We start from the raw sequence: 27,312 nt of genomic DNA, 5'->3' as shown, positions 1-27,312 counted from the left end.
AAACTCATCACAAACCTATTTGCAAAACCAGAGTTAATTTTCTCCATTTTTTTGAGGTAATTAATTTTGTTCTATCTTTGCCATCTGTAGTGACAGACGTTAACAACACATACAGGAAGGTCTCCATCCAAGAGACTGCAATATGACAAGGCAAATACCATTTATGTTTTATGACAAGGGTGTCAATAAAACTAAGCCACAGCCCAAGCCAATGCAAACAGCCTTGTGCACGGGGGGACAGGGCTGATTTCCACCACACCTTTCCCCATACCACTCCCCACTCTTCCCTAAAAACAAGCCCAACAGAACCTAACCAAGAGGATTAGACTGCAAGTACTTGCAAGATTTATTTAGGGGAAAAAACAAATTGCAACCTTAGCAACGAACATCAAGTCATTAAAATACAATTAAAAATAGGTTTCATAAAGATGAGTGTAACAGCCTATTATAAAGTCAGAAGTTATGTTTTGCAGTTTTGAGGAGAACAAGTGACTTTTTTTGGCTTTGATGTTTTAATTGTTTCTTTAAGTTTCTCATAAAATGCCTTTGGGATTAGAGGTTTACTTTAAAAAAGACAAAACCAACATTCAGTAATGCCACTTACTTTACAAGTAAATTGTTCAACAAAAGTGAACTTGTGTACCAGTTCCAGAAAAGCAAACTGGTTCTCTATGGCATGTACAATATTCAACAATAACAAAGCTGATGCACACACAGTGTTACTTAAAGCTTCAAAATCTCCCCCAAAATCACAACCCATAAAATGAACACACCTTGATTTTCCAAAATTTTCTACCCACTGGAGCTGCTATCTTTTTTGAATAGATACCCTTGTTAGTATGAAAAAAAAACAAAACAGGAAAAAAAAAACAACTAAAAATTCATAGCAAACGACTTCTGCAGCATGACAGGAATCGTGACAGAGCATTTCTGCGTGTTGAACCTTTTAACAGCTGGCCTTTCTAGCAGCACAAACTGTACTTCTGGGGACTGAGGAAAACCATATGGAGATAAAAATCAATGCAACAGTAAATCTTTGAAACAATCTAAACAACCAGTCTGAATGAGTCACAGTCCTTGTCTGACAAAAACACCCTCAAAACCATGATCTTTCAGGTTGGAAAAGCACTTGCTCACGATGTCTAATCCAGCACGAAAAGGCAGGAAAACAAACACACAGCACAACTCAGACTTGGTAAGCCAAGTCTGCAGCTATCAGTGACAAAGGAAGGTTGGTTTCAGGCCAGACATCCACTCTTGCCTACCAGAAAGGAGCTCTAAGGAAAGAACATTCAATAAGAGCAGTAAGTGCATCTATAAAATACATTGGATAAAGATGCTGTCACAACAGGGACTTGCTGATCCACGGCTCCTGTGCACTGGACTTGGAAAACCTGTGTGTCTGTGCTCTGAAGACTGGGATTTCTGTCTGAAAAACATGCAGAACGCCTTGTTCAGAGGAAAAGACAGACTGGAACCGGTCTGCTCCCCAGGTCCAAGGTGTTACTAATTCTGACACTTGGTGATTACTTTGGCTCTGTAGAAACTCTCAGGTTTCTTGACCAGTACCCGGTGTTTGTTAACAGAAATACTTTTCCCAAGCCAGAAAAGGCCTTTCCCTTGTGTTAACTCCTACCCTTTCCACTGCAGTCTCTGCGTAAGAGTGACAGAAGACTACTTCTACATCACAGATATTTCATAGCTTTCTGATGCTGTTTTTCCACTTGGGTTTTTTTCTACAGGCAGTAAAATCCTAAGTAAATAATAGCATGGATCTACTAAATGGTCAAAAACGTTTCTCCTAGAAATAAACTCAGGGATCATTATGTTCCTCATTTTAATGATGACTGATGGTATTTCCATAATTACACAAATAGGTACCTGAAAGCAGGTATCTAAAAATAATCCTAATGTGGGGGTTTGCCTTAATATTTAATAGACTTCAAAGAATTTGCTGCTCTTAGGAAATCCTAGGCAGAAGCTGAACTTAGCAACTTTCCTGTGAAGCATTCCAGATGATATTTATTTGGCACTAGTAGTTTTAGGTTTAAAATACAGAATTCTTATACCGCTGTTAAATTATACACATCTCCTGAACAATGCAAGGAGAGCAAAGGACTCCAATCTTGGAAAAAGTCAAATTGCTTGAATATACAGCATTAGGGAAAAGACATGCAGGTAATTTTTTAAATAAAACAGAAAATTTCTTCAAGCTACTTGTAAAAATTGTTAGTAAAACAACATAGGAAGCAGGCAATGATCAGAGTAATAAAAAAAAATCCACCTCCCCCAATAGGCCTGCATGCATATGTAGGAAAAACCTGACAACCAGGAAGGGGTAAAAACAGGTGATACTGTGATGTCACCAAACAATGGGATTGAGAATCAATAAGAGCTTTAGAAAAATAGCAAAGACATTCTAGAAGATTCTTACAACTAGAAGTAATCTCTAAGGACAAACTGATTAAAAATGAACAATGAAAACTAAAAATTGTCATATCATAAAGTTCCAGATCCTCCTACACACTCTTCAAATGTAGTAGTTTGATAGGATGGCCCAATTCAGCAGGTTCAATATTTAATTTAAAACTTTCAATCTGATGGAGTGATGACTCATTTCCAAAAGGAACCAACTATTATAATAATTCAATGGATAGCAGGCATTTGAAATGCAGCAGTGTCAGAAAGCCTGTAGATAAATTGTACAGCCAATATTAATACATTTGGAGAATAATTTTATGCAATTTAGTTCAGAAAAGAGTGATCTCAGATTGCCACCTAAAAAGATTTTGCAAATCTGCTCCTTCGTCAGTTATGTAAAAAGCAGTGAAATTTTACTGCTGGTTGTTCAGAGGAGGACTAAAGGCTTCTAGCCACAATTCTGATGCAAAAACTGAAACAGCAATCTAATTTACTTTATTCTCCTTAATTTTCCCTCTTCTTTTGATTCTTATATCTGATAAAAATTTCTCCTTTCTCTCTTTCAACCTCCTCATCCTTCCCAGTCACATCCACCTGCATCCAGCCCAGTTTCACCACTTTCCCTATTTCTCTTTTTTCATTATTAGAACAGCCAATACAGTAAAAACTGAAAAAATCCCCACCCCAATCACAACTACTCCATTTTACTGCTGTTCCTCCAAACAAGGTAAAGATTAAGATCTGTGTGACTTTTATCAAACAAAATCTGGCACTGACTCTGGGATTGGAGCTCCTTTTCGCTTTCAGCTGTATCCTGCTATTGCTTTCTCTACTTTGTTATCAGTTAAAACCCACAGCTTATTCTCAACCCTGATGAAGGTCTAGAAGCAAAGAAGACACCTTTTTGCAACCAATGTCCTATAACATACAACTATTCAGTTAAGCTTCTTTGAACCACTCATCAGTAACTTATGTCAAAACAACATAAACATTTTGAGCCAACTGTAATATATTAGCAAACTCCTAGCTTTCAGTCTCAATGAGTCCTAGAAGATCCCAACACCCTGGCTTAATACACAGCAGAAAAAGTATGGTATAAATAGCTATGTTGCAAACACCAGCTGTTAACAAATCACTTGCATTTGATAGCACACAAAAGCTTTCATTGCCAGCCCACTTCAGAAACACATCCATACTCCTCTCAACCAGGCCCATAAATTACAATGGATTGTTTCTTACCAGCAGGGGCTGTGAGTAGAGTTCAAGCTGTGCTCTGTAAATTATGTCCTCCAACACCTCCTGGCCAAGCTCCCACTGACCATTATATCTAAAAAGTAAAGACAGATATTTATCTTCCACATCTTATGAAAACAAACTTGTCCTTTTTTCTGCCCAAATCCAGCTTTGCACTTCTCAGCTTATGCAGAAAATTCATCAACTGTATAAACAACACAGTGTACATTCATTTCTTTTAGCACTACAACATATTTTATTACCTTCTTGGTGTATGTAACAAGAAAGCTCTATGTTCCCTCCAAACCAGACAAAATTGATGCCATAATCAGGACAAACTTTTAAAAAATGGGGCCAATATGCAAATGTTAATGCTACTTAGCAAAACTGAATTTGCTCCAGAAATTTATTTCTGCTACCTCATATGCTACTGACATCTAAGAGGTCGACATTTCATCAATTTATCTTGGCATCCAAGCTCTTTATGCTTGTGAATAGAAGGTATCTGTGGCACTGGCAAGGTGGAAAAAATTGAAACCAGAAGCCTAACTCTCTTCTGCACCTACTGCAGGCCCTTCATCACCTAATTCAGTGCTGACAAAAATATTTCCAAATTATCTGTTAGCTGAAGAAGCAAGTAATGGGAAACACACTAATCGAGTACAAACTTGTGTTATGACTCTAAATATTTTTTCAGTTATAAAACAAGTGGCATTTATATTTTAATTCATGTAGAAGCAGACCTTTCTCTTTAAGTAAGAAAGACCTGTCCACTTACATGGCATAATAGACACCTGTGAGCAGCTGCACCATGAAGTCAGGGTCTAACACCACTCTACCACAGTGTTCTTTCCAGCGTTTCTCATGCTGCCGTGGAAATCCACTCACACACAGCCTAAAAACAACACCATTACAGGAAAGTATTAACCCCACAAAGACTACAAATGTCTTTATATCACAGAGATTTTAGTTATTTCCAAATTTATTTTTTAAAATATAAATACACAACAAAGAACATTGTTATGTTGCAGTTTTGTAGCAGTGCCTTGATATGCGGCTCGATGACAGTCCAGTGTTGCTCCCACGTAGCTAGTAACTCCACCTGTTTTCCTCAAATCATAACCAGCTTCTGAAGAACAGGGGTGGCAAGATGTTCTACTACCAGCCAGGAGACTCTCCCTACAATTCAGTAACTGAAACCATTTTCTCTATAGGAAACATTTCCCTGGTACAGAAGAGAAGCATGCAAGTCACCTTACACCTAAGGTCAGATAACACACATTATAGTCCTGAGAACTGCTCTCAGCTGCCTTGTAAGAAATATTTCTGACTATTGAAAAAAGGTCCTGTCTTCCTATATCCTGCCTACATTAAAACCAGAATAATTTATTATATCCTTACTGCATCAGTTTCCTATCTGAATCTTCATCATGGAAGCAACACATGGCCACTGATACATAGCAACTGTGGCACTGTCTCCAAAACAACAGAAATCCCTTGCATATAAAATGTTGTCTTGCTTCTCTACTCAAAGAACAATCTAATTTTCAGAAGTAGGAAAATTAAACATATCTTGCAAATTTAGCATAGCCACAACTCAAGTGAAAATCATGGAAGCATACAAAGAACCAATCTATCCCCTTCAGAAAGCACTTTTTTTACTGGATGAATATTTTAAATATTCAGGTCTAGATGATCCTGAAGATTACCTCAAAGGCAAGTGTCTCACCTGGAACCCATCGTACAAAGTGACTGGTAAGAAGAAGCAGGCATGTAGACAATAGCTGAATTGTAACACAGCATAAGAAAGCTCAGCACCTCAAACCTGAAAAGAGCAAAATCTTACATTGTTTATATTCTTAATATTTCACTGAAATTAAACACAAAAAATCTACAATTCAGTCTCCAAGAGCACCCTACAGGAAGAGGTGTCAGAAGTAAACAGACAAATCCTTTAATCCTCTTTCATTGTAATTCACTAACTTGAAACAGGCTATCAAAGGTTCACTATAAACACTTATTCTTCTGAAAATCCTGAAAGCCACTAGCATACGCAGGAACTATGAAGGAAACGAGACACAGCATAATATTTGGACAGTTCAAGAAGTGGAAATGTCTGCAATGCATTCAAAATTATTTTATCAGTTTTCCCAGTGCTGTCTTAAGACACAGGTAAAGCTAACAGTCATTAAACAGCAGGGCAATTTCTCTCACTCCCCGTTCTGTCTATCCACGTAGCTCTACTGCCTTTTTCCAGGAGAAAAAGGAGTTACAGCCCTTGATGCAAAGCTGAATTTTGTTAGACTTCCAGGAAAAATTGAATAGACAGCCATAAAATGAAAATATATTCCTTGCAGACACAGAAATGACAAAAATTAACTAGCAGAAGAACATACAAGGATGGAACAAAGAAAAAGAGAATTATACTTAAGATTACTAAGGCTGTTCTCTAGATTTATTTCTGAGCACTTAATGCTGAGAAAGGACTGATCACAAAATATTTTTATTTTGTTTAAGGATTTGTCTCCCCTAGTGAAGCACCTTTAATATTAAGAGTACATCCACCTACCGGTTCTGTGCTGTGAAGGTTTCTCTTTGAGGATGAAGATCACTGTAAACTACTCTGATAAGATCATGCTGACTTAATGCTCCTTCAGTTAAAGCCATGGATCCAATGGTAGAGGGCTAGAAGTAAGTGGTGGGAGAAGGAAGGAAGGTGGGGGGAGAAGTTAAGTCGTAAGTAAAAATTCCCCAAAAGCATTAAAGCTCCCAACTACCTAAGACAAAAGGCACACTAATCTTGTGATCTGTAAAAATGGAGATTACTCTAGAATACAATAGATCTAAAAACATTACCTAGTTTCACTGTGATAAAGTGTACACACTTACAAGTAATACAGCAGGTGAGAGCAATTTTCAGCTTTGATTCTTACATATCCATGTACATTTTGTTCTAATCACACAGACCTTTTGTCCACAAACATCAGTGAAAGAAGCACACAACTGCAAGTTCTAACTGAACTAAGGAAGAGTTAGAAGGAAGACTGCTTTTATGCTAACATGTAAGAGGCAAAAAAAGCAGTTGCAACTACAACATAACTAACTCTGTTAAAATGGGCAGTCTACAAAGATTTTTGAACATTTATATTCCTGTTCTTCTACAAATTCTATAGCATTCTATTACACTAACTGCAAGCTACAGACATTGAAAACTTACTACAAGAAGATGCACCTAAAATGGCGTGTGGCATCAAATGGATCGAGTTTCCATTCCTCTAATAGATTCAATTTTAATTTACCATAGTAGATCTCTTACCTCATGATATATTGAGGGTTTAGATAATGAAGGAATAGTGAAAGACAAAACTTTGTTATTTCCATCTTTGTCAGCAATTTCCTGCATTAAAAACAAAACCGGAAATCAAACAGAAGTAAGGAGACAGGAGTTGGAATAACTTTCAGCTGTTAGAAGGAATTTAACAAATAAGTTAAATGTCCTGATCTGATAAGACTATTAACACCCTAAGGACTTCTGGCATTTGCAGAATATCAACAATATCAAAATACATAATTAACAAGTGGGAAAAGAGCTCTATCACAAACTGCTCTGCAGAATTAGTGTGCAATACTTAAAAAAAACCTCCAGCACAGGCTCTTTAATCAGTGAGACTAAAGACACTGACACAGAAGGGCTGATGAGTCACTTGCTGACAATGGGTAGTATTTCATAATAAATGCACCACAGAGAAAAGGTGAAATCAAGGGGACTGGCAAAGTTTCCTCAGGAGGAAACACTGGAAGAAGTGTTTTCTTCAAAGGCTTTCAGACTGGTCAGATTTTGTAGTTGCTAGGCTACTACATAAGCAAACCCTGCAGTTTTAAAAGAAAATATACTAGGAGCAATTACATAAGACTACACCAAAAAGCAGTCTAAAATCCTGCCTTTGCACTTTGTACAGCAAATTTTCAAACAACAAGCTCCAGTCATTCCAGTTTATGTAAAAGTTTAGCCCAGGGCAGCTCAGTACTTGTAGCAGGCTTCAAGGATTATAACAGGAGAATGGCTGACAGAATTTGTCAGAACACGGAAGATTTATTTACCCCTTTCACTTTCTAAGTATTCAGAAAATAACTTCACTCTCAGTCTACGTGCAGAAAAGTATCAGCTTCATTAAAGAAAAATAGTGGAAGCCACTGTTCATTTTGAGGTCTCTTTCTTTCCAAATATGGAGAGAATGAAGAAATTACTGTCCTCAAAAAATATGAATCACCAACATGACTTTCAAATGAACTGCAGAACATTCTAGGAGGAGGAAAGATAAATGTACTACTTCAATCCAGCAGACAGTACATAAAATCCATTTCCAAGCAGTTTCCAGTGTTTTTTTCTATAAAAATAAATCTAAAATAACCAGATCTTCCAGTTGTTAGAGGTGATCTACAGACACAACCAGAATATATTTTAAGAATCACAGTTTGGCTACTCTGTGTCTTATGTGTAGAAATATAACCCACAATTGAAAGGAGGGGTTTACAACAACATTAGAAGGAAGGGTGATATTCAGAAGAGTATGCTTTAAGATCCTACACCACAGAAACTCCCAGTGGAGAATGTCTCTTGTGGCAGTATTGCTGAATTTATCAAACAGCCTCATAACATTATAAAAGAAAACATTTCCAGGCCAGGGTAAGGATGTAAAAAACTGCTTTTACATCCAATAGCCAAATTTAATAATTTACAGTTAGTTTTACTTATTCTCAAAACAGTTCCCCTCAAGAGAATTATCTGACTCAAATGGACACATGCATTCATCTGAGTGCTCACATGCAGAGTGGCTTCAGCACCAAACCACCCTTAAAAAAGGCATGTTCAGAGTCCATGGGAGGGCAGGGGAGGTGGCACATCAAGCATATGAGCTTGACAATCATAAGAAGTCGCATTTTGCAACATTAAGAAGGGCTACCTGTTTGTTCCTTACAAACAGAAGTAAAGAAAAGTTTGAGAAAGCCCATGAGGTGATCCTTTTCAGTGAAAATGTTTTTTCCAAAAAAGATAATTTAAAAATATGTTTTTTGCAAACACATCTTTACTAAACCTTCATTACATTATGCTTTTCCCTGTATTAAACACACTTTCCTTTAAGCGTATTTTAATTTTAAATAAGTTGTTCCAGTAATTTACTTTATTCCTAGCGGTCAGTGATGCCAAACTTCAGATCAAAGCTTTCCTCAGCCATTCCCACTCATCTCACTTACCAGGTTGTAAATGCCAAGCAGCAATGCCTCAATGCAGCCATTACTCTGCCTATCCCTGCTGGCAGTGAGACGCAGATAAACCCAGATCAGCTCTGGCAAAAACTGCAGCGTGAATCTCTTGAGTCGAACTTCAGAACTCCGATAAAGTTCAAAGAGCTGGTGGCAAACAGGCTCCAGGAGCTGTGGAAAGGCAAAAAAGATAATCACTTACTGGTAGGCTTCTCTAATAAGGGACAGTGAAACAACAAATCTAGGGGCTGTATCATATAGCCACTGCAGTCAGTAAAAATTGTATTTCCTGCTGGCAGGTGAGTGAATGTATCACACTTAAGGGACAGTGAAACAACAAATCTAGGGGCTGTATCATATAGCCACTGCAGTCATTTGTATGACAAATTGTATTTCCTGCTGGCAGGTGGGTGAATGTATCACACCGGTATCTGCATTGTATAAGGAGAACCATAAGGACAGACCTGAGCAGCACTGGTATGCAGTATTTGGACATGTGGCCACTACAGCACACCATGTGTGCTTTGATAAGATTCTTCTCTAGGGCTGCCAGTACAAGATTTATTTTCTGTACAGGTACTAATTTAAGGCGTGTGACAGACGTGGTTTGAACTATGTGCACCGTAAAACTTTAGTGCAGTTGTAAGGTCTGTGGAAGCACAAAGGTTAAAGATCAGCTGCTAATGACAAGTCCATTGACAGAAATATGAATTCATTTCTTACCTATACCTTTTGAGTCTCAAAACCAATAACTGAGTGTGTTCATTACAATGCAAACTGATCTTTTCATTTTGAGTTGCAGTTCAGGTTTCACTAAAAGAATGAAAATAAAAGCCCCTATCAAGTCAGTGTGATAAAAGTATAAGGTAAACCTGCCATCTTAAGAGCTTACAATGCTAAACTAATACCTAAGATTCATCCATGGAACTGTCAGGGAACAGGAAAAAAAGCAGAAAGAACCACACTGAATAGTCTCATTCTTTCCCATGACTAATCAAGTTTTTATTACCAAAATCAAAACTTGAGGGGAAAAAAATTGAAAAAATTGAAAAATTAAATTTCCAAGACAGATTTTTGTAATGTCTGTGACCACTATCTAATAATGTGTTGCACCAAATGGGATGCTCTGACATAAGGAAAATATTTATGGGATTCACTGTCCAAAAAGACAGAGGCATACATATAACCTAAGGCATCCATATTCATATAGAACAGCTACAGAGTCAGAAAATAGAGGCCAGAATCTCAAGTAATCTTTCTAACAGTACATGTTTCATGCAGCTCTCTTAGACATACAGACATACAGATTAGATAAGGCATATATGACTCTCCTTTCACTCCCAGGCATATCCACCTGGGACTTTCAGAGCATTAGCAGCATATTTCATGGACTTTGATGCGTTCTTTTTTCATTAATTTGTCTATTCATCATAATCATAGTACCACAAACTTCCTGTAGAATTGCAAGTCACACTTCTGCAATGCTGCACAAAGATATATTTCTGTGGTTTATTGTGAACCATCCATCCTTTTAAAAAACTTAGGAGTCCCTTGCTAACAGCAGAGAGACCAACATTTCTGCAAGTGAACCGCTGTAATGTTTGATAAATGTGCAATGCCATAAAGCTCTACAGATGTAGAATTTCACATACCTATATTTACACTTAGATATTTTACACTGGTATATCACAAACATAAAATATAAATTTGACAGAATTATCTATTAAGAGAGCATCAACCAGGAAACAATTTCATTTCCAACACACACAATATTCTGGTCAATGTAGCACACCATATTTAACCACTGATTACGTAAGTCATAACACGACATTTACGTAAAATAAAACTCAGCTGTCAGAGAAATCTCTTCTTAAACAAGGCTCTGGTGTAAGTACCTTGTGTAAGAAGTTTCTGATTGACAGACTTGTTACTCTAAGCTAGAAGCCAGCATTTACAAAGGATGCAAAGAGAGACTCTACAAGGAGAGCGAAGATAGATGACATTGACAATGTTGATACAGAATGAGAGAGGTCCAGTCATTTAGAACAAATGGATTTTTACAAATATATAAATAAAAAATATAAATCTGTCTACACACATAAACATCCATATTTATATCCATGTATAGAAAGACAGATAGAAAGATATAAAATGACCAACCACACAAGTTTTGGCTTGGGATCTAAATGACATTAGAAATCTGTAAAGCTTCTATTACAATCACTTCAAGGAAAAAATGGTACAGCTTTCTCATAGTATATTTATTCTAGTATTTCATACATGTATAGCACTTTATGTTCAAAAGAGGCATAAGTATATCCTTTCTTAATGATTATTTACTTAGTAGAAACTCCTATCTAAAAGTGACAAAAATTATTAAAACCAACTGTTACAGTAAATGTTCTAATCCTCGATATAGAACTGTATCCTTGCTTTATGAAAGGCCTAACATATTTCAAACGTTCAAATTTAAAAAGTGGCTACTGAGTAATTCGGACATCACTAAATAAATTTGTAGATTTTTCTTTAAAAGAAAATATGATCAAGAAGAGAACAGAAAGAAGAAAAAGAAACCCCTGAGAACAAAACATGCCAACATATCTGCAGCGAGATGACAAGTGCAAAAAAAGCTAAAAATATTATCTGAAACCAGATATATACAATGGCAATGCTATAAATAGTACTCATATTAGATTAGAGATGACAGCAGCCTAAAGCTGTTTCCTATTTCAAATAAGCCAGTCTCATCCAAGTCCCATTAAAAATAGTGGAAAAGAAAAATTTATTTTAGCTAAGTCCAATGACACTCAACCAGAGCAGCTACTGAGTTTATTCTAGCTACGTTCAAATGAAAATTTTATAAAAGTAGTCTTTTAAGACTAAGGAGACATTCTCCCTAGAAAGATACAAGCAATATGCAGTCAGTGGTGCTGCAAGCATTCAAATTCTCCTTATTTTTAATAGTTGTCATATTTGTTGTGGAAAATGTTTAACAACTGCAATTACTTAGGTAAAAACCTGTAACTACTATAGCACTTCTGGTGTGTTCAGAGCTGTAAGAAAAGTTGTAAGCTTTTTCCACAAGAAAAAGCTGCCATCACAAAGATGCTACAACACCAATATTTTCAAAAGCACAAACATCCAGGATTTTCCTATGAAAGTACAGTATGATAGCCTCCCACCTGGAAACACAAAATTTGACACTCTGAGACAGAACAAATGTTTTCCTTGCATCCTGGTTATCTGGCTTTCCAAAGAGCCAGCCTCTTCCAAGTAATCCTCTGAATACACATACTGAGAAGACACTGGATAAACAGAGGAAATGGAGCTTTTGTCATCAGTAATGGGTGTATACACGAACTGGCACACATTTTTTAATCCCTAAGATCTTTCAGTCCAAAGTTAAAGCAAACCGAGTAGCACAGAAGTCAGAAAAAAATCCAAAGTAAAATATCTCTTACAATCCCCTCTTTTTCCTAACAAACAAAATCATTTTAATTATAAGATCTTTCCTATTAGCATAAGCAGCAATAAGCATAAAAAACAAATGACATTTTTATTGGCTTAAACTGCAGCAAACGTCAATGATCTAATTTTCACTCTTCATTTTATACCTCACAGAGATGCAAACCAGTCGTGTTTTAAGGAAGATGATGAATAGCCTTCCTTTGGCTTATTTTACAAGTTTCCCAAATCCTAAGAGTCACATCCTGAAGCTAAATATAATGCTTTAGAAAATGCATTACCAATATTGGAAATACCTGCCTTTTTGAAAAACTCAATTGTAGAAAATAAAATGTGCTTACTTTAGACTTAACTATAACATAATGGGTGAAACCATTTATTATTTCAAGAGTACTGGGTCTGGGCTTGCTTGGCATTGCAAAGGTGATCTCACTATGTTTCACTGCTGCCCTGAGTTAAACCTAATTAGCACCACATGAATATTCAATATTTGAATTTCAGCAGTACAGTAACTTGAAATCCATAGAGTATTGTCTACAGCCATAAACCAACCCTAAAAAATTATAAAATTATCTGAAAAACAGTACTTCAAAAGCACATTACTTGTGAATTCCAATACTACACAAAAAATCAATATATTATTCAGTTAAATTAGCTGTTTATGAGCAAGATCACTCTCTACACTTTACACAAATTTCTGCTCCAGTCATCTTTATCTTTATATTTAAAACGTCAGGGCACTTCCTCAAAGGCAAATAGCAACAACTGTATTTAACTTGTCAATATGCTTGCCTTCACTTAATAGCTCACAAACAGTAGACATCTGCAAAAGAGAGAAACAGCTTGGTTGTTTGGTTCCTAAATATGCTGACTCCATGTTAAACTAATAATCCTGGTCTTATCAAGATAGAATGATGTGATTCTAGAAAAATTCATGTTTGCCCTAAACAGTTTGCCACTTTCTAGAAGTTTTAAAAAATCAGTCAACTTTATGATTAAATTGCACTAAAGAATTATTTGCCCATCAAGTTTAAGAATCCAGAAAGAGTATTTTTATAATAGTCTACCATATGTACTTAATCTTCATAAACTATTAATTTCCCTTCTAACAAAAATGCCCTATAAAGCATATTTAAAAACCCCTCTCAGTTAGAGACAAATATTATTACAGAATAATGTAAATAATGAATTCACTCTGGTTATATTCCTCACAAGCAAATAACTTTGGAAGAAGTACAACAAGGAAATACATCCTGCCTTAACAAGTAGAACCTGAAGCTGGACATCTTTGTGTCTAGGATTGCTTATCTTACAGGTGATATCAGAATCAGGTCCAAACAGCAACAGCTGTTCCAAAGACTGGTATCTGACAAGCACCAGTGAGCAGTAACATGAGATCACACTAAAAAGACAGCCTTTTTGCAAACCTGGTTCTTTGTTCTTTAAATAAAATAAATCAAATGCTTATTCTCAAAGCAGTGAGAAGCTTTTATATCTTCAGAAGTCTACACAAACAAAAATGCATAGACAACAGCAATGGTGGCTTCAGGTTGAAGAGAGAATAACATCAACTTTTCAGTACAAAGAAAAAGGTCACTATGCAGGATATTTATAATACTGAAATGAAGCTGACAGCTATGGAGGCTTTTTTTTTCTTTTAAATTGCATGAGCATTATGCAATCTCCTTGAAGCTCAATCAAGCACTCGGCTTTCTAAAACAGCTGAGCTGTACTTAAGAAAATAAAGAACTTCCTTGCTGTGTACACTACCCCTTTAATTTATAAATATATGAGAAGTCACAGATGATACACCAAGTATTTGTAAGCATTTTATCTAAAGTAGTTGACATGTCAGAGAATGGTATGCTTGCATAATTTATTCAGAAGTTATTTTTCACACACTTGCCCAGAAATGCTCCTCACAGAAGCCAATGGGTTGGAAAGCTCAGTTTAACGTCACTTGTGAAATGAATTATGTACAAGGTTAAACTACATTTGCATATTTTGGGGCCCTGGTTCTGCTCTTGTTTACAGCAGTGTAAACCAAATTCCACAAAAGTGGTACTAGTATAAGCAGGAGAAGATCTTGTTATCTTAATGGCATTTAAAAATTGATTCCATCTTCCACTGCAATAAGTGACCACACAAAAAGTACACTGGTCTTTCTGAGCTTCCTTGTAAGGCTTACTTTGTCTAAGTTATGACTGAAAGGTGGTTTCTTGGAACTGAAAAAAAAAAAAAAAAATTTTTAAAAAAAAAAAAAAAAAAAAAAAAAAAACAAACAAACTTGAGCCTCTCCCCCATAAAAAAACAACAGCAAAAAACCCCCAAACCAAAACACCAAAACCAAGTCATGACAAATAAAGCACAACAGTCAGCTGTGGCAAGGAGAACCTAGCAGACAGCATGAACAGTATTTTTGGAAGCAGATCAGATTGTGTATTACTAGAAAGGCATTAAAGTAACAGTTAAAAAACAAGACACTAAACAGATGAATGATACCCATGTTGGACAACATTAGAAAAAATAAACAATCTTCCTCTCCTTTAGTTTCCCCAGGTTCAGTTGTAGAGGTGAAAGATTAAGGAATGAGAATAAAAATAGTGTTTTAAAATTTCCTACCTCATTGTTTGGGTCTTGAATGACCTTATAAAGAGCTGGTACCAGTGGTTTTTTTCGGTGCAATGTAGCTGCATAGCTGGAAATTTGTGATTCAGGTAATGCCTAAAGAGAAAAAAAAAGGTTACTCTGACCAATAAATGCTTCCAAATATTCAATATCTCCACAAAAGAATGAAGTCTCATCTCTATATCAAAGTCCTGAAGTTCAGTAAATTTTCAGACTTGTAACCTTATCATTGAGTACAAGTCCTTCTCCACACAAACAGCATTTCAGAGCACTTAACCACTTTCAGGGTTAAATCCAAAAGCAGCTTACATTCATCTTTCGTAAATCATTTGCTCTAGTTTGATATGAGGACTCTCTTTCCTGATAGCCTGTATTTAACAGGACCTTTTGGAAGACTTTATCAAATCAACTCAACTTATTTAAGAAGTGTGGAGAGTATAGAATGAGCATGGACAGCCTCGAGTCTTCCCCAAACAACCATGTTTGAGGATTTTACATCCTTGGAACTTAAGCAGATTTCCAACAACTGCACATAATAACTTACTCTCATCAATGATGTGAGCAACTACTAATTCTTGATTTAAATAACAGACTGATTTCTTATCAGTAATGAAATCCTGTTTTCTTGTTTATGCATTATCCTTTATTTCACTCAGCATAATTATCAACATGCAAAATAGCTTAAAAATATCTCAAATTCTTCATGATGAAACAATCTTACGCAGATCATAGGGGTAAAAAGTAAAGTATTTTTCTTTGTTTTTTTTTAAATTTCAAATAAATATATATTAGTTATTTTTCAATTAAAAAGTTCCTCAACTGCAAATTTGGGCAGCATCATCCAGCTGTTAGTTAAATTCTATCAACTTGACCCACACAAAATATACATTTAAAAGACCACATTGCTATTGCAGTGTTCTGCTCTACAATAATAAACAATAAAAATAAACTACTATTTTAATTATGCATTACATATTATGTACCAGCCAACTCAATTATATAGACCTATGCATGCTTTATGCATTATAAGAAATTGAAAGATCAAGTAATAGATATTTAAAATGTTAATTATTTGATATTAAAAAACCCCACTACTATGTTTAGTGGCATTAAGCCAATGGTTTAGAGATCATTGATCTTCTCAGTTCACCTTGAATTCTGACAGCCATTCTTCCACCACACCTCGTTCTGATCCCAGCATTTTCTTACTTCTTTTGCTTCCCTCTTACCTTTAGAAGAAATAAAAAGAAGTTAAATATTAATTATGGTAGGAAAATTTAGTTTTTTACTCCTCTGGGCAAGGAACTGCTTCAGATTTCTAAAGCATGTTTAAACATCCTAAAATACAACAAATTCAGAAATAACATTAATTTAAATTCAAGTAACACTTCAGTGACTATTTCAGCAGAACAACTGAAAAACTATTCTGTAAAATAACAGAACAACTAATTATATCTCTGCAAACAAAAGTTTACAAAGACATCCTGATACCATGTCAGAGTGATACAGGTATATAACTTAATTTAAAACATCACAGCACATGCTCACATGCTACAGAAGAGCCTGAGGTCTGGTTCACTCTGCCTGAAAAAAAAAAATGCAACATTCAACTTTACCTCTTTAAAGAAGTCAGTTTTCTAAAGGAGGAAGAGGAGAAGGAATGCAGAAATTTTTCAACCTGGGATGCATTTGTCAAGCCTTCAAGTACTGCCCCGTTTTCTAAAAGATAAAAAAAAATATGATTACAAAATCAGGAAAAAATATAGTAAAGTAAAACAAGCATTAATGTAAACATTTTTTGGCCTTACAAACTGAAGTTTACCAAATCCTCCAAAGTCCACATGAATCCTCCTGCAATAAAGCAATCTGTCATTCAAAAAAAAGGCTCAGTGTTTTAGCAGGAGGAAGGGAGGAATTGCCTTCATCCAAAAGAAAGGCTTTTGTGACTTACACAGAAAATCCTTCTGTTTTAGTGAGGCACAGTACTTACAAAGAACACAGTAAGATGAAAGAAGAAAGTAATAATTTTATAAAATGTGAACTGAATTCATACCCTGACTTTGGAGAACATATAATTCTTAAATTGAATATATTAAAGACTCTCCCATACTATAATTTCTTAGGCACATACTCCTTACAGAGCCAAATTTTCAGTGCTGTTGTGAAAACCACGTATTACACCAATGTTCACCTTTTGCTGAAGAATCCCTCCATAGTGAGCCTGAGGAAAACAACACAGATAGGAGCAACTCTAGGTATATTAGTGGTTTTGCCATGCATTTAGCTTCAAGCTTCCCTATTTGGGAAGCTCTCTCAGTGTAAATCAGCTTGAGAAGCACAACTGCTGTATCAATACAGAAGCAATCCACATCTGCTCTGGCTACATTCACTGCCGGTTCAGTTTTAGGACAAATCGTCTCTCCCTTTCAAATTATTTGCCTGGATATCAAAGACATTTTTAAGAACTTGCACAAAGAAGCAAGGCAGGCAGCTGTCTGGCTGCCAGCACGCAAGCTGCACTCACCCTGCACGGGAGCACTGAGGAAAAGCAGGGTGAGCCCCTCAGCTCGGTGCCCCATCCTGCTCCGCCTGGCTGGGCTGCTCCGGGCGCCTTGGACGCTGGTCCAGAGGCACATGAGCACAGCAGCTGTGGGACTGCCCCAGCCTCACACACAGATGGCTCTCTGGGATTTTCAAATGGCCATCTGGAAAGCACACCTCATGCTTACACTCACTCCCTGGTTTGCTATACCTTTGGGGGGAAACTTATAAATATATCAAACACTGTGTGGGTGTGTCCCTAAAGTAAACTGGTTCAATACGTTAAGCCCTGTGCATATTTATTCAAGGTTGAAGTAGCCTGAACCAAGAGTATTGAATTTCATTGCCAGAGTGTTCACATCTCTTCCAAAGCAAACATAGAGGGAATATAAGAGATTTCTCATGTTTATTTTAAAAACATTACCTTTTTTTTCCTACTATGATTCAAAGCTTCTTATAATATATAGGAACCATAAAAAACTAATCAACAATTTAGTTATTAGTAGCAGTAATAATAAAACATACCAAAATATTTTTACATATGGTCTGATGAAGATTTCTTAAATACTGAACAAGTAAGCAAGTTTGAATTCATACTAAAGCATGGAACAGGAAAAGTTATAGTTAGGAATGTAGTCACTCAATGTTAAAATCAAATACAAAAAATCAATTACCAAAAAGCTTCCCCATAAAAGCACCTGAAGGGATAGTTTAAATATTTTCTCCTAAACTTACTCATTTGGCATAAACAAGCAGAATATGACACATAAGGCTGTTAAATTAGACCTGGAATCTTTATGCTTAATATTAAAGCTACAGTAGTCTGTTCTGAAGGAAGTCACAGTCTTGCACTGTGCATCTCTCAATTACAGTTAAGAAACAGAATTCTACCAAGTCAGAACACTCTCCTTGATCATGCTATGCACACAAATCATGGAATCATAGAATCACCTTGATTGGAAAAGACCTTTAAGACCATGGAGTCCAACCACTGTGCAACACAGCACTGCCAACTCCATCAATATACCACGCCCTTTAGTGTCACACCTACATGGGTTTTTAAACTCCCCAAGAATTTTTGATTACAATAAAAGAAAAAAAGGGTCAACTATGCTCATCAGAGAGCTTGTTTTTCACTTACATTTAGAAGAAACATATATTGAATACATTATTATTTACCAGTCTGCATTTAAACCAAGACTAACCAAGATAAATTTGCAACTCCAAAATGATTACCCAGATAATCTCAGCCAGTACCAATTGCTACACTGTAGTGTAGCAGTGGGGATTAGAAAGAAAAACATGCCACTGATTAGATATTCATAATTGATAATATTTAAGAAGATATGATTATTCAAGTATGCAGAGGGTTTTTTGTTGGTGGTTTGTATTTTATTCAGGGTTTTTGTTTGTATGTTTGTTTTAAAGAGGCCAGTAGTTTATACTGGTTTAAACATACATAGGTGAGATTACATTACAGGACATGAACTTCAAAATGAGTCCAGCTCTTGGCCATTTTATGCTAGATGGCAAAATGCATATAATGCAATTTTTGTACTACTTGCACAATGAATGAAAATATTATGTATTTCTACCTTAAAGGCCACGAGAAGAATAATTTGCATTTAAAACCTGAACTGTGTCAGCCAAAAGAATAAAGCTTCATGCTACATGATTTCTTCACAATGTTATTTGTGTAAGGGACACTATGGACTGACAAATCTAAAAGAACAGAAAACTCTATTATCAATTATAGCTCGTTCTTCCAAGCTACGTAAACACTCCTCTCATATCTATAATTCATTACTGAGCATGGAAAGAAATGCATTTGAAGAAAGATTTTTCCATGCTGCCTCTGTAAAAAAAGTAGTGTGGAAACCATCAAGAATGCATCCTTACTCTGAACTAAACATACTTTCAGTTTCTTTGATTCAGCAAGTTTGTAGCTCTGTAAGAGGAGCACCTGTGTTAGACATGATTAACACCCTGGAAAACAGAACAGATAGAAGACAACATAGGATGAGGTGGTCAGAAGTACACAGGAAAGAATCTTCCCCACCACACACCCACACTAACGAGACTGGGAAACTCTGGAGGAAGAAAACCAGGCAACATGCTGATAAATGCAGTTAACAAAAGCACAATTTGAACTTCTCGTGATAAGCTATTCCTGAATGCAGAGGTGTAAAAGACTAAATGGAAAAAGACTAGATAATACATTTGATGATGTAATAAAAACATCTGTTCAGGAATGCATCAGCAGCCAGAGAATAAATAAAGATGCTTGATCACACAAAGTCATTTAAAGTAAATCTGAAAATATGAAAGTAGAGCATACAAAACTGGTAAAATGTTCTTATTTGAAGTACCAGCCTACATTTGTTGCAAACAAAATATGTATAAGGCAGAAAAATGTTTAAGAAGCAGTTGAAGACAAGGATTGTGAAAAATAACTTTTAAACTGGATATGGGAATAATTTTTTTTAAAAACAGAGAAATAAAGGGCTCCTTGTCTTAGAAGCTCATGGAATTAAGTGGTTCAGAAGGTAGAATGGACTTTTTCTTGTAACAGAGTAATAAAAAATAAAATGTTTGAATGCACCAAGATAGAAATCTTAGACTGTTAACAGTGTACTGCTTCTCACACTTTAACTTACCAAATAACATGAGGACAATAAGAAGCTATTGTAGATAAACACTGTAATACCTGTTTTACATAGTCACTTCTGTGGAAGACCGAAGTAAAGAAGAAAACTTAATGCTGTAAACTAGCACTTCATTGATATGCTTTACCAAAAAAATTATCTTAAAAGCAACTCCTTGCTCAATCACTCAGTACATAGGTGTATACAGCTTCATCCAGCTACTCTAAAGTTATATACCAGAAGATATTAAACAGCCACAGCATGGTCTGTTTCCACACTAGAAAAGGGTCTCACTCTCACGCTAATCTAATCCCAAGAAAAAATAAAACCAGCCTTCGAAATGTTCAGTTTTGGTGGATAACTTCTTGTACTTACTTAAAAGTATATGTATTGTAATATACATCTCTTATGATAAATACAGTACAAATACCATTGTGATTTCCCTGTATCCACATACACAAACATATTATTCTACCAGAATCCTATTTAGGAGACACTTACATAAACTATCATTTTGGTAAGAACATAAAATAATACATTCAAAAACTATTGTCCTCAACAAGTCAGAGCTACAACTACAACTTGCCATTTGAAACAGGTTCAAGCATTCTGCCAGAATTCTCTTGGCCATACAGTTCCACAGTACAGAGAAACTAGGTAAAAACTGACAAAGACAGAAAGAAGCAGAACCTTCTCGGGACAGTTATTAATTTAAATTGTCAGCTCAAGCCTTCTCCTTAATAGAAAGAGTACTCTTCCAACTCCAGTTTTTAGGTAATTTAATTGCAAGCTTCAGCAGACAGGCGCACATTCCAACTTTAAAATATAAATGCTGATGTATTCTTTATGTGGGATTTAGGTTGCCAGCCTTATTAGACAAGCCTTAGTCATGCAAAACAACTTGGATAAGACACTACTTCCCTGCCCACTCTGACTCACTAGTAAAAACCAGGCTAAAAACCTTTCTTTTTGGATATCAGCAACAAAGAAAGTTATGTGAAAACAACGGGAGAAAGCCTTACCACAGAGAAGTCAAAGATGATTGATAATAGTCTTGTAAACTTTCATGGTACCATACTTGCACAGTAAGATCCATTTCTTATCAAAAAGGTCAGATCAATTTCAGCAGCTGCCAAAAAAGGGGTAAAGAAAAGGTACAGCCCATCTGTTCCAAAAAGCCTCCTCTAAGTCATTTTCAGCTCTAAATATCTTCTGTGCTTTTTCAAGCACCACAAAGCTCAGCTGCCAACCTTCTATCTTTTTACCATTCCTACAGTAAAACTGCTTTACAGACACAAAATTGCTGAAGACAAACAATTAGGACAGTGGGAATGAAAATACAACACTGAAAATAGACACTATGTAACAGTTTAAAAAACTACTTTAAGGTTGATGTTTTCATATTATTGCACAGAGTAGTTGTAGAAAGCTACAAAAGTCAGGCGACTCTACAGAGAAAAATTTAAGTGTCTCATAGAGGCAAATAAGCAGAACCTGAATTAAACACAATTGTAAACTCATAGCTAAATCCCTCTCCTAGGAGTTCATGCAACAAATAAAGAAAAGAGTTGAGATAATCACGAATGTGGAACAGGAAATTGATCTTCTGCATTCAAAGAAAACACTCCTCTACATTACTTACAGAATTTTGGAAACAATAATAATAAAGAAATTATCCTGCAGCCTTAAATACCATAAAACACACATTAATTATTCTATTATAAGGACCTGACGCACTTAAAAATATATATATACACACACACGTAGGTTAGCCACAGAAAAGTTACCTTATTCTCTCAGCACCAGTTTCCTTAGAAACAACTTCACATAGTCATCCTACACAAAACCTAAAACATTCTCTTGTCAGGATCGTGGTGATAACCCATCCTACGCCAGACAATACAGGTTTGTCCTCCCTTTGCAGCAGTTCATATGCAGTAATTCTTCCTATGCTAGTTTGTCTGCATTAACCTCTTCGCTTACAAAAACATTTCCATGCAAACTACTTTCCGTGTAACCCTACCTCTCCCAAACACCTGCTCCTTCATGGTTTTGGTTCATGAAGTAAATTAAATTTAGATAAGTAAAGATGCAAAATGCATAGTAAAAGAAGGAGCCTTAAAAAAAAAAAAAGCTTCAGCAAACTAACACTTGCAAAATCACAGTTAAGGTGGTCTTTTTAAGGCACTCAGTGCTAACTACTAAAAATGAACAGACACAGGCTAAGAGAAATCTTGAAACAGAATTTCTGTGGGAACAAAACCAAAACAAAATTCAAACCCATAACAAAACAAATCAACAAAAAGATACACTACCAAAACCTCCCCAATATGCACTTCGGAATAAGACTGCAAACATTATGCTAAGATCACTATCTGGTCTGTAAAGGAAAGAAATTAATGCAGAAACGTTCTAGAAATACCAGCTGAATATTCTAAGCAGCTTCCCACTTTTGAGCTGTAAAATCGTCACTTGAGAAAAATAAATGCCTGTTATATTATAAAAATATCCATTAAAAAGTTGAAGCCAATTCCAGACCACATCTAAATTCAAATACCAGTATACATTTCTCATTGCAGTATTCCCTACCAACTGTAATTTCCACAAAATGGAATTTAGGTTACATATTCATTAATTAATTTACCTAACCTCCTTTCTTCTTCCCTGTTCTCAAAGAGATCTAACCCAGAGGATCCTCTGCTGAAAGTAATGAAACCCCTTATTCTAATCTTTCCAACTTCCAGATGGTAAAGCCTCCACCTCCAGGAAGAGGAGTGTAAATAGATTAAGCTGAAGTGACAAAATTCCCCCATCCATACACTTACTTGCACATTCACAAATTCTTAAATGAGTGTAATCTCCAAATTTATCTGAATTTACCTCAGTTATAGCTAAAATTATGTCATCTTGCTGACTTTTAAAAAATGATGCGGTAAGAATACAAAGTTCCAAATAAACTTTAGAAATGGCAGAGTTAAAATTAAGATCCATAAGAATTAAGACACTGTTTTACTGCATGATGCCATAAATTTCATCTCTGACTCAGATGCTTCATTCACATTTAAGATGCATGGTTTTCAACGATAAACTTAATTCTGATTAATATACTGGTCTTACCTTTCCATTACAAGTTCCCAGGCTTTAAAAAGCAAACTCAACAAATGTAGTTAAATGAAACATCACTGATCACACCACTACTCATCAAGATGACACAATTTCAGAACAGCCCAGATCTATTCTGCTTACCTAATGGAATATATGAGCAAGTGAACCCTACACACTTACAAGAAGGACTTAAGTCATATACAGAGGCTGTTCACTATTCAGAGGTAAAGCAGTAGCATCAAGAATTCTGAAATCTAAGATCTGCTTCAATTTTCCCAGTTAAAACCGTAGCTGCCTTTAGCACTTCCAACTGTCACTGCAGAGGAAGCAACTTGTCTTCTTCCATGTCATGCATCACAGCATGATTTCAGTGTCAGTCATTTTTGGTCTCATGCTAGTTTTCTGAAAGTTAGAGAGGGGTTTTAAGAACTACAAAGAACAATCTCACAAAACGGAGAGAAAACCACTGTTAATTTTATATTGAGAGTAGACAGACTGTACAAGTCAAAATTTCCACCCATAAGAAATAAAACATGTACCTGACTATGTTAATTCTATATAACGCAATCCATCAAGAGCTGTGTGAACATCAATGATTAAGATATTTGACCCAACTGATTAAGGTGATTGTACTACAAAAATTGATGCTTATAACCAGCCCTACTATTAACTCCACTAGGATTCCTCCAGAGCAGGAAATTACACAGCTTTTGTTGGACCCTCCTTCACAGAAAACAGGCAAAGGAATTGTGTCTGTAAAGAAAATGTAACACTTTTTCATCACCTTATTAGAAGCTCTCATGAAACTCTGAAACTCAGCTTACTATAATTGGCACTCTGTGCCCTATTACTTGGAAGCATAAGCTGCTTCTCAGTGAAATAACCGTGTGAGAATTAAAACAGTAGTAAATGTAAATTAGTGTAACAAATACACCAAGTACCCCCTTTGTCTTGGTATGAGTTTAATAATTAATCTTCACTGCTGAATAGTTAAACACAATGCATATTGTTTACAGTCATTATTCTTCTACTGTTAAACCAACATTACAACAGAATGCAAACGAACCAGTCATAAGAAAAGGACTAATTAATATTTTACTGTGAAATTATTCGCTTTTCATGTATTTTTAAATAGCGAGGACACTAAGTTACTAACATGTGTGGGGGTATTACTTGGGGAGGGTGTTTGGATGGTTTTTGTGTGTTTTTTAATCTGAAATTTAAACGATTTCTTTTAGAGCAAAACTTCATATATAATATCTTTAGGAACACAGAAGAAACAACTTAAATAAACCCAATCTTTCATGCATCATACTGTACAAATTAGGTGAGATTTTACACAATATTTTTCACTTACCTAAGGTATAGACCAGTGTAAAAAATAAAGCAGTGTAAAACCACAACAAACAACAAAACGAAACAGAGACAAAAAGAAAACAACCTTCCACGGGTGCTTGATGACTCCAGTTGGAATACACAACCTTTTTTCCTCCTCCCACCAACACCAGCAGAAACAAGAGCAAGATCTTACATGCACACTACTATTTTCATACATATTTTCTAATTATTGCCTGAACAAAATTAAAAGTTTTTGTCAAATAGTGTCCCAACGCATATTCAGAAAATTTGAGTCTTTCAAGATTATGAAAAATTACAGATTTGACAGGCAGCACTGAAACTCCATGCAGCAAACTTCACAGCTAAGCTTTTTTTGTGTGTGGACAGGGCAGTGGAATTTATGTAGAGATGGTTAATTTTACCATGTTCTAGGTTTTCAAACATATTTTCTTGCACTCCAAAAAACCTCACTGAGAACTCAATGTTCTAATCTTCAGGCACTTTTACATAACCTCATCCATACACAGAGATATTCTGGGTTTTTGTTTGTAATACTGAACAGTTTTCCCACTTAAAAACAAAACAAAAAACCAAAACAAACCACCTTCAAAAGCACTTGATAAAACAGAGCTTTTTCTTTCCTCAAGTTTCTGGAATAAATTTACCCTTGTTAAAAGACCAGAGATGGCCTTATATGCATAAGGGGTTATGCTACTACTTTTTGCAACATTAATCATCTTTGAGCAATTACTACATCTACTTCAAATGAAATATACCCACATGAACTGCACTAAACATAAACAGTGTCTCTAATCTTTTACAGGTACTGCTCTTCTGGGCAACAGTTATGACCTTTTACTTTTTTATTAGTTATACTGGCATAGAGCAAATTCAGTTCATTCTCTTCAAACACAATCAAAAATTTTTAATCAAAGCCTGAGTTTAATTAAAAGCCTGCTCTGTTTCCCTATGCAATTGTGCTGATAGGGATCAGCAGCATTTACCAAAGTTCAAGCAGCAGGCACCTGAAATTGCTAGATTACACATTTTTGGTGTAAGTAATATACTCATCTTTCATACAGCATGCTCCACAGTCTTTCAAGGGCAACTTAGACAGAGGATTTAGAAATACTGAGGTCATTGAAATGCACAGTGAACCTGCAGAGAGAACATGGAGTAACTTCTCAAAAAGTAGGGCTGATCCAGTATAAAGCCAAAAAAAAAAACCTGAAGGAAAAACCCTCACCCCCAGGACAACAAAAAACCGCCGAGAACAAGCCAAAACCAACGCGCACAGTCCACATGTGACCCCTTCAGCACATGAAAAAACTGTTCTGAACAAAATACAGACCCAGACCTAACACCCCTGTACTTGCAATTATGTTCACATTTGCAAGTCAAGATGATTACACCACAATTATTTCTTGTCGGTGAGCAGTAAGGGTTTCCATACTTGGAGGGAAATCCTTGTGCTTTTTGCCTTATCTGCCAGCTATCCAACTGGCACTTTGAGAAGATTTTCATAACATATTTTAATAATTTTATTCCCTATTCAGTTCTATCTGCTTCATTTGAACTACTAAAACCAAGAAGATGGTAACTTGATTCCCTGCAATAAAAAAGGAAATGCTAATAAAAACCCTTTCCATTTTCCATAGATGTGACACATATGCATAAACATGCAGAATTTACTCATAGCAATCTTACATATATCAGAAAGCTCTAAAGTCTGCATTCAGAAAGACAAAGAGATAATCATTTCAATCTATTCAAAGTCAGCACATATTACTAAAGCAGAATGCCCCAGCAGTTCATAGAAATAGCAATAAAATTACTACTAATAGAATTCTGCATAAAGCCAAGAAAAGCCTGCATCCTTTTCCTGTAGGAGAGATCTTTTGTCTTTCAAAAGTGGGTACACTGGAATATTAATTTGAAACACATCAAAACTTGATAGAGCTGACAATGGACAACACAGTGATTAAGGTTTCCTAATTAGCATGATAATGTCCATTTAAGATTTATTCCCTCCTCTCTCTCACACGACCAAAAATTTATTATCAAAATAAGCCATCAAATACAGTAGTTGGCAATCATGGGAGTATCATCAGCAGAGAAGGGCAATGGACCATCACACCCATACACATCTCCACCAGCCAAGTGTGATAGGATTCCTGCAAAATGTTTCAGTAAAATGACAAGAAGCTCGGCTAAGCAGCTTCTTCCTTTTCAAAAAAGAAAAGAAAAAGGCATAGCAGTCCACTTCCCCACTGACCAACAAATCTTTAGGCTTTCTGTATTTATTAGACAAAATTAGTATCTAAAGGTGCTGTACTTCAATTTTTTCAAACTCCTCCTATTTTCATATGTTGAACCTACCTAGTTTTCTGCTTCAGCACAGACCAGAACCTGCAAGTCTAAGAAAAAGGGCACAGAGGAAATAACAGAACTAACCTTTGAACATTTAGTAAATTTTAAGTTGCCAAATAAAGGGGAGGGGGGTTGGAGGGGTGGCACAAATCAGCACAATACTCAATTACACAATTTCAGCAGCATCAATGCCAGTTAGCATTGGCTGCTGATCCCTAATTTGATCAGGAATGCCTCCACGACCTTAACTTGATTAGGACTTCGTGCACAACAAATGTGAAATCCCACTGTTGCATATTTG

The 27,312-nt window shown here is 35.9% G+C and overlaps 1 protein-coding gene across 3 annotated transcripts in view; it reads right to left on the bottom strand.

The window, feature by feature from the left end:
• Nucleotides 1-22,326, bottom strand: part of FAM126B (family with sequence similarity 126 member B) — a 36,751-nt gene extending 14,425 nt beyond the window's left edge. Inside the window, exons 1-12 of one of the 3 annotated variants that reach the window (XM_041403300.1) lie at nucleotides 21,986-22,326; nucleotides 21,221-21,327; nucleotides 19,469-19,539; nucleotides 16,629-16,731; nucleotides 16,163-16,241; nucleotides 15,007-15,108; nucleotides 8,911-9,090; nucleotides 6,971-7,051; nucleotides 6,224-6,339; nucleotides 5,384-5,479; nucleotides 4,433-4,549; nucleotides 3,661-3,748 (exon numbers count right to left, since the gene is read on the bottom strand). In XM_041403300.1, coding sequence (XP_041259234.1) covers nucleotides 3,661-3,748; nucleotides 4,433-4,549; nucleotides 5,384-5,479; nucleotides 6,224-6,339; nucleotides 6,971-7,051; nucleotides 8,911-9,090; nucleotides 15,007-15,108; nucleotides 16,163-16,213 — 831 coding nt within the window. In that variant the 5' untranslated portion in view covers nucleotides 16,214-16,241; nucleotides 16,629-16,731; nucleotides 19,469-19,539; nucleotides 21,221-21,327; nucleotides 21,986-22,326. Of the gene's footprint in view, nucleotides 1-3,660; nucleotides 3,749-4,432; nucleotides 4,550-5,383; nucleotides 5,480-6,223; nucleotides 6,340-6,970; nucleotides 7,052-8,910; nucleotides 9,091-15,006; nucleotides 15,109-16,162; nucleotides 16,242-16,628; nucleotides 16,732-19,468; nucleotides 19,540-21,220 lie in introns of all 3 variants that reach the window. The other 2 variants (XM_041403299.1, XM_041403301.1) reach the window with 2 other exon arrangements.
• Between the last annotated feature and the right edge of the window lie 4,986 nt (nucleotides 22,327-27,312).

This window comes from Onychostruthus taczanowskii, unplaced genomic scaffold, assembly GCF_017590055.1.
Source record: "Onychostruthus taczanowskii isolate IOZ18803 unplaced genomic scaffold, ASM1759005v1 scaffold20, whole genome shotgun sequence".
Lineage (NCBI taxonomy): Eukaryota > Metazoa > Chordata > Aves > Passeriformes > Passeridae > Onychostruthus > Onychostruthus taczanowskii.
The sequence above is the reverse complement of the archived record's forward strand: the minus strand, read 5'-3'. Positions and strand labels throughout refer to the sequence as shown.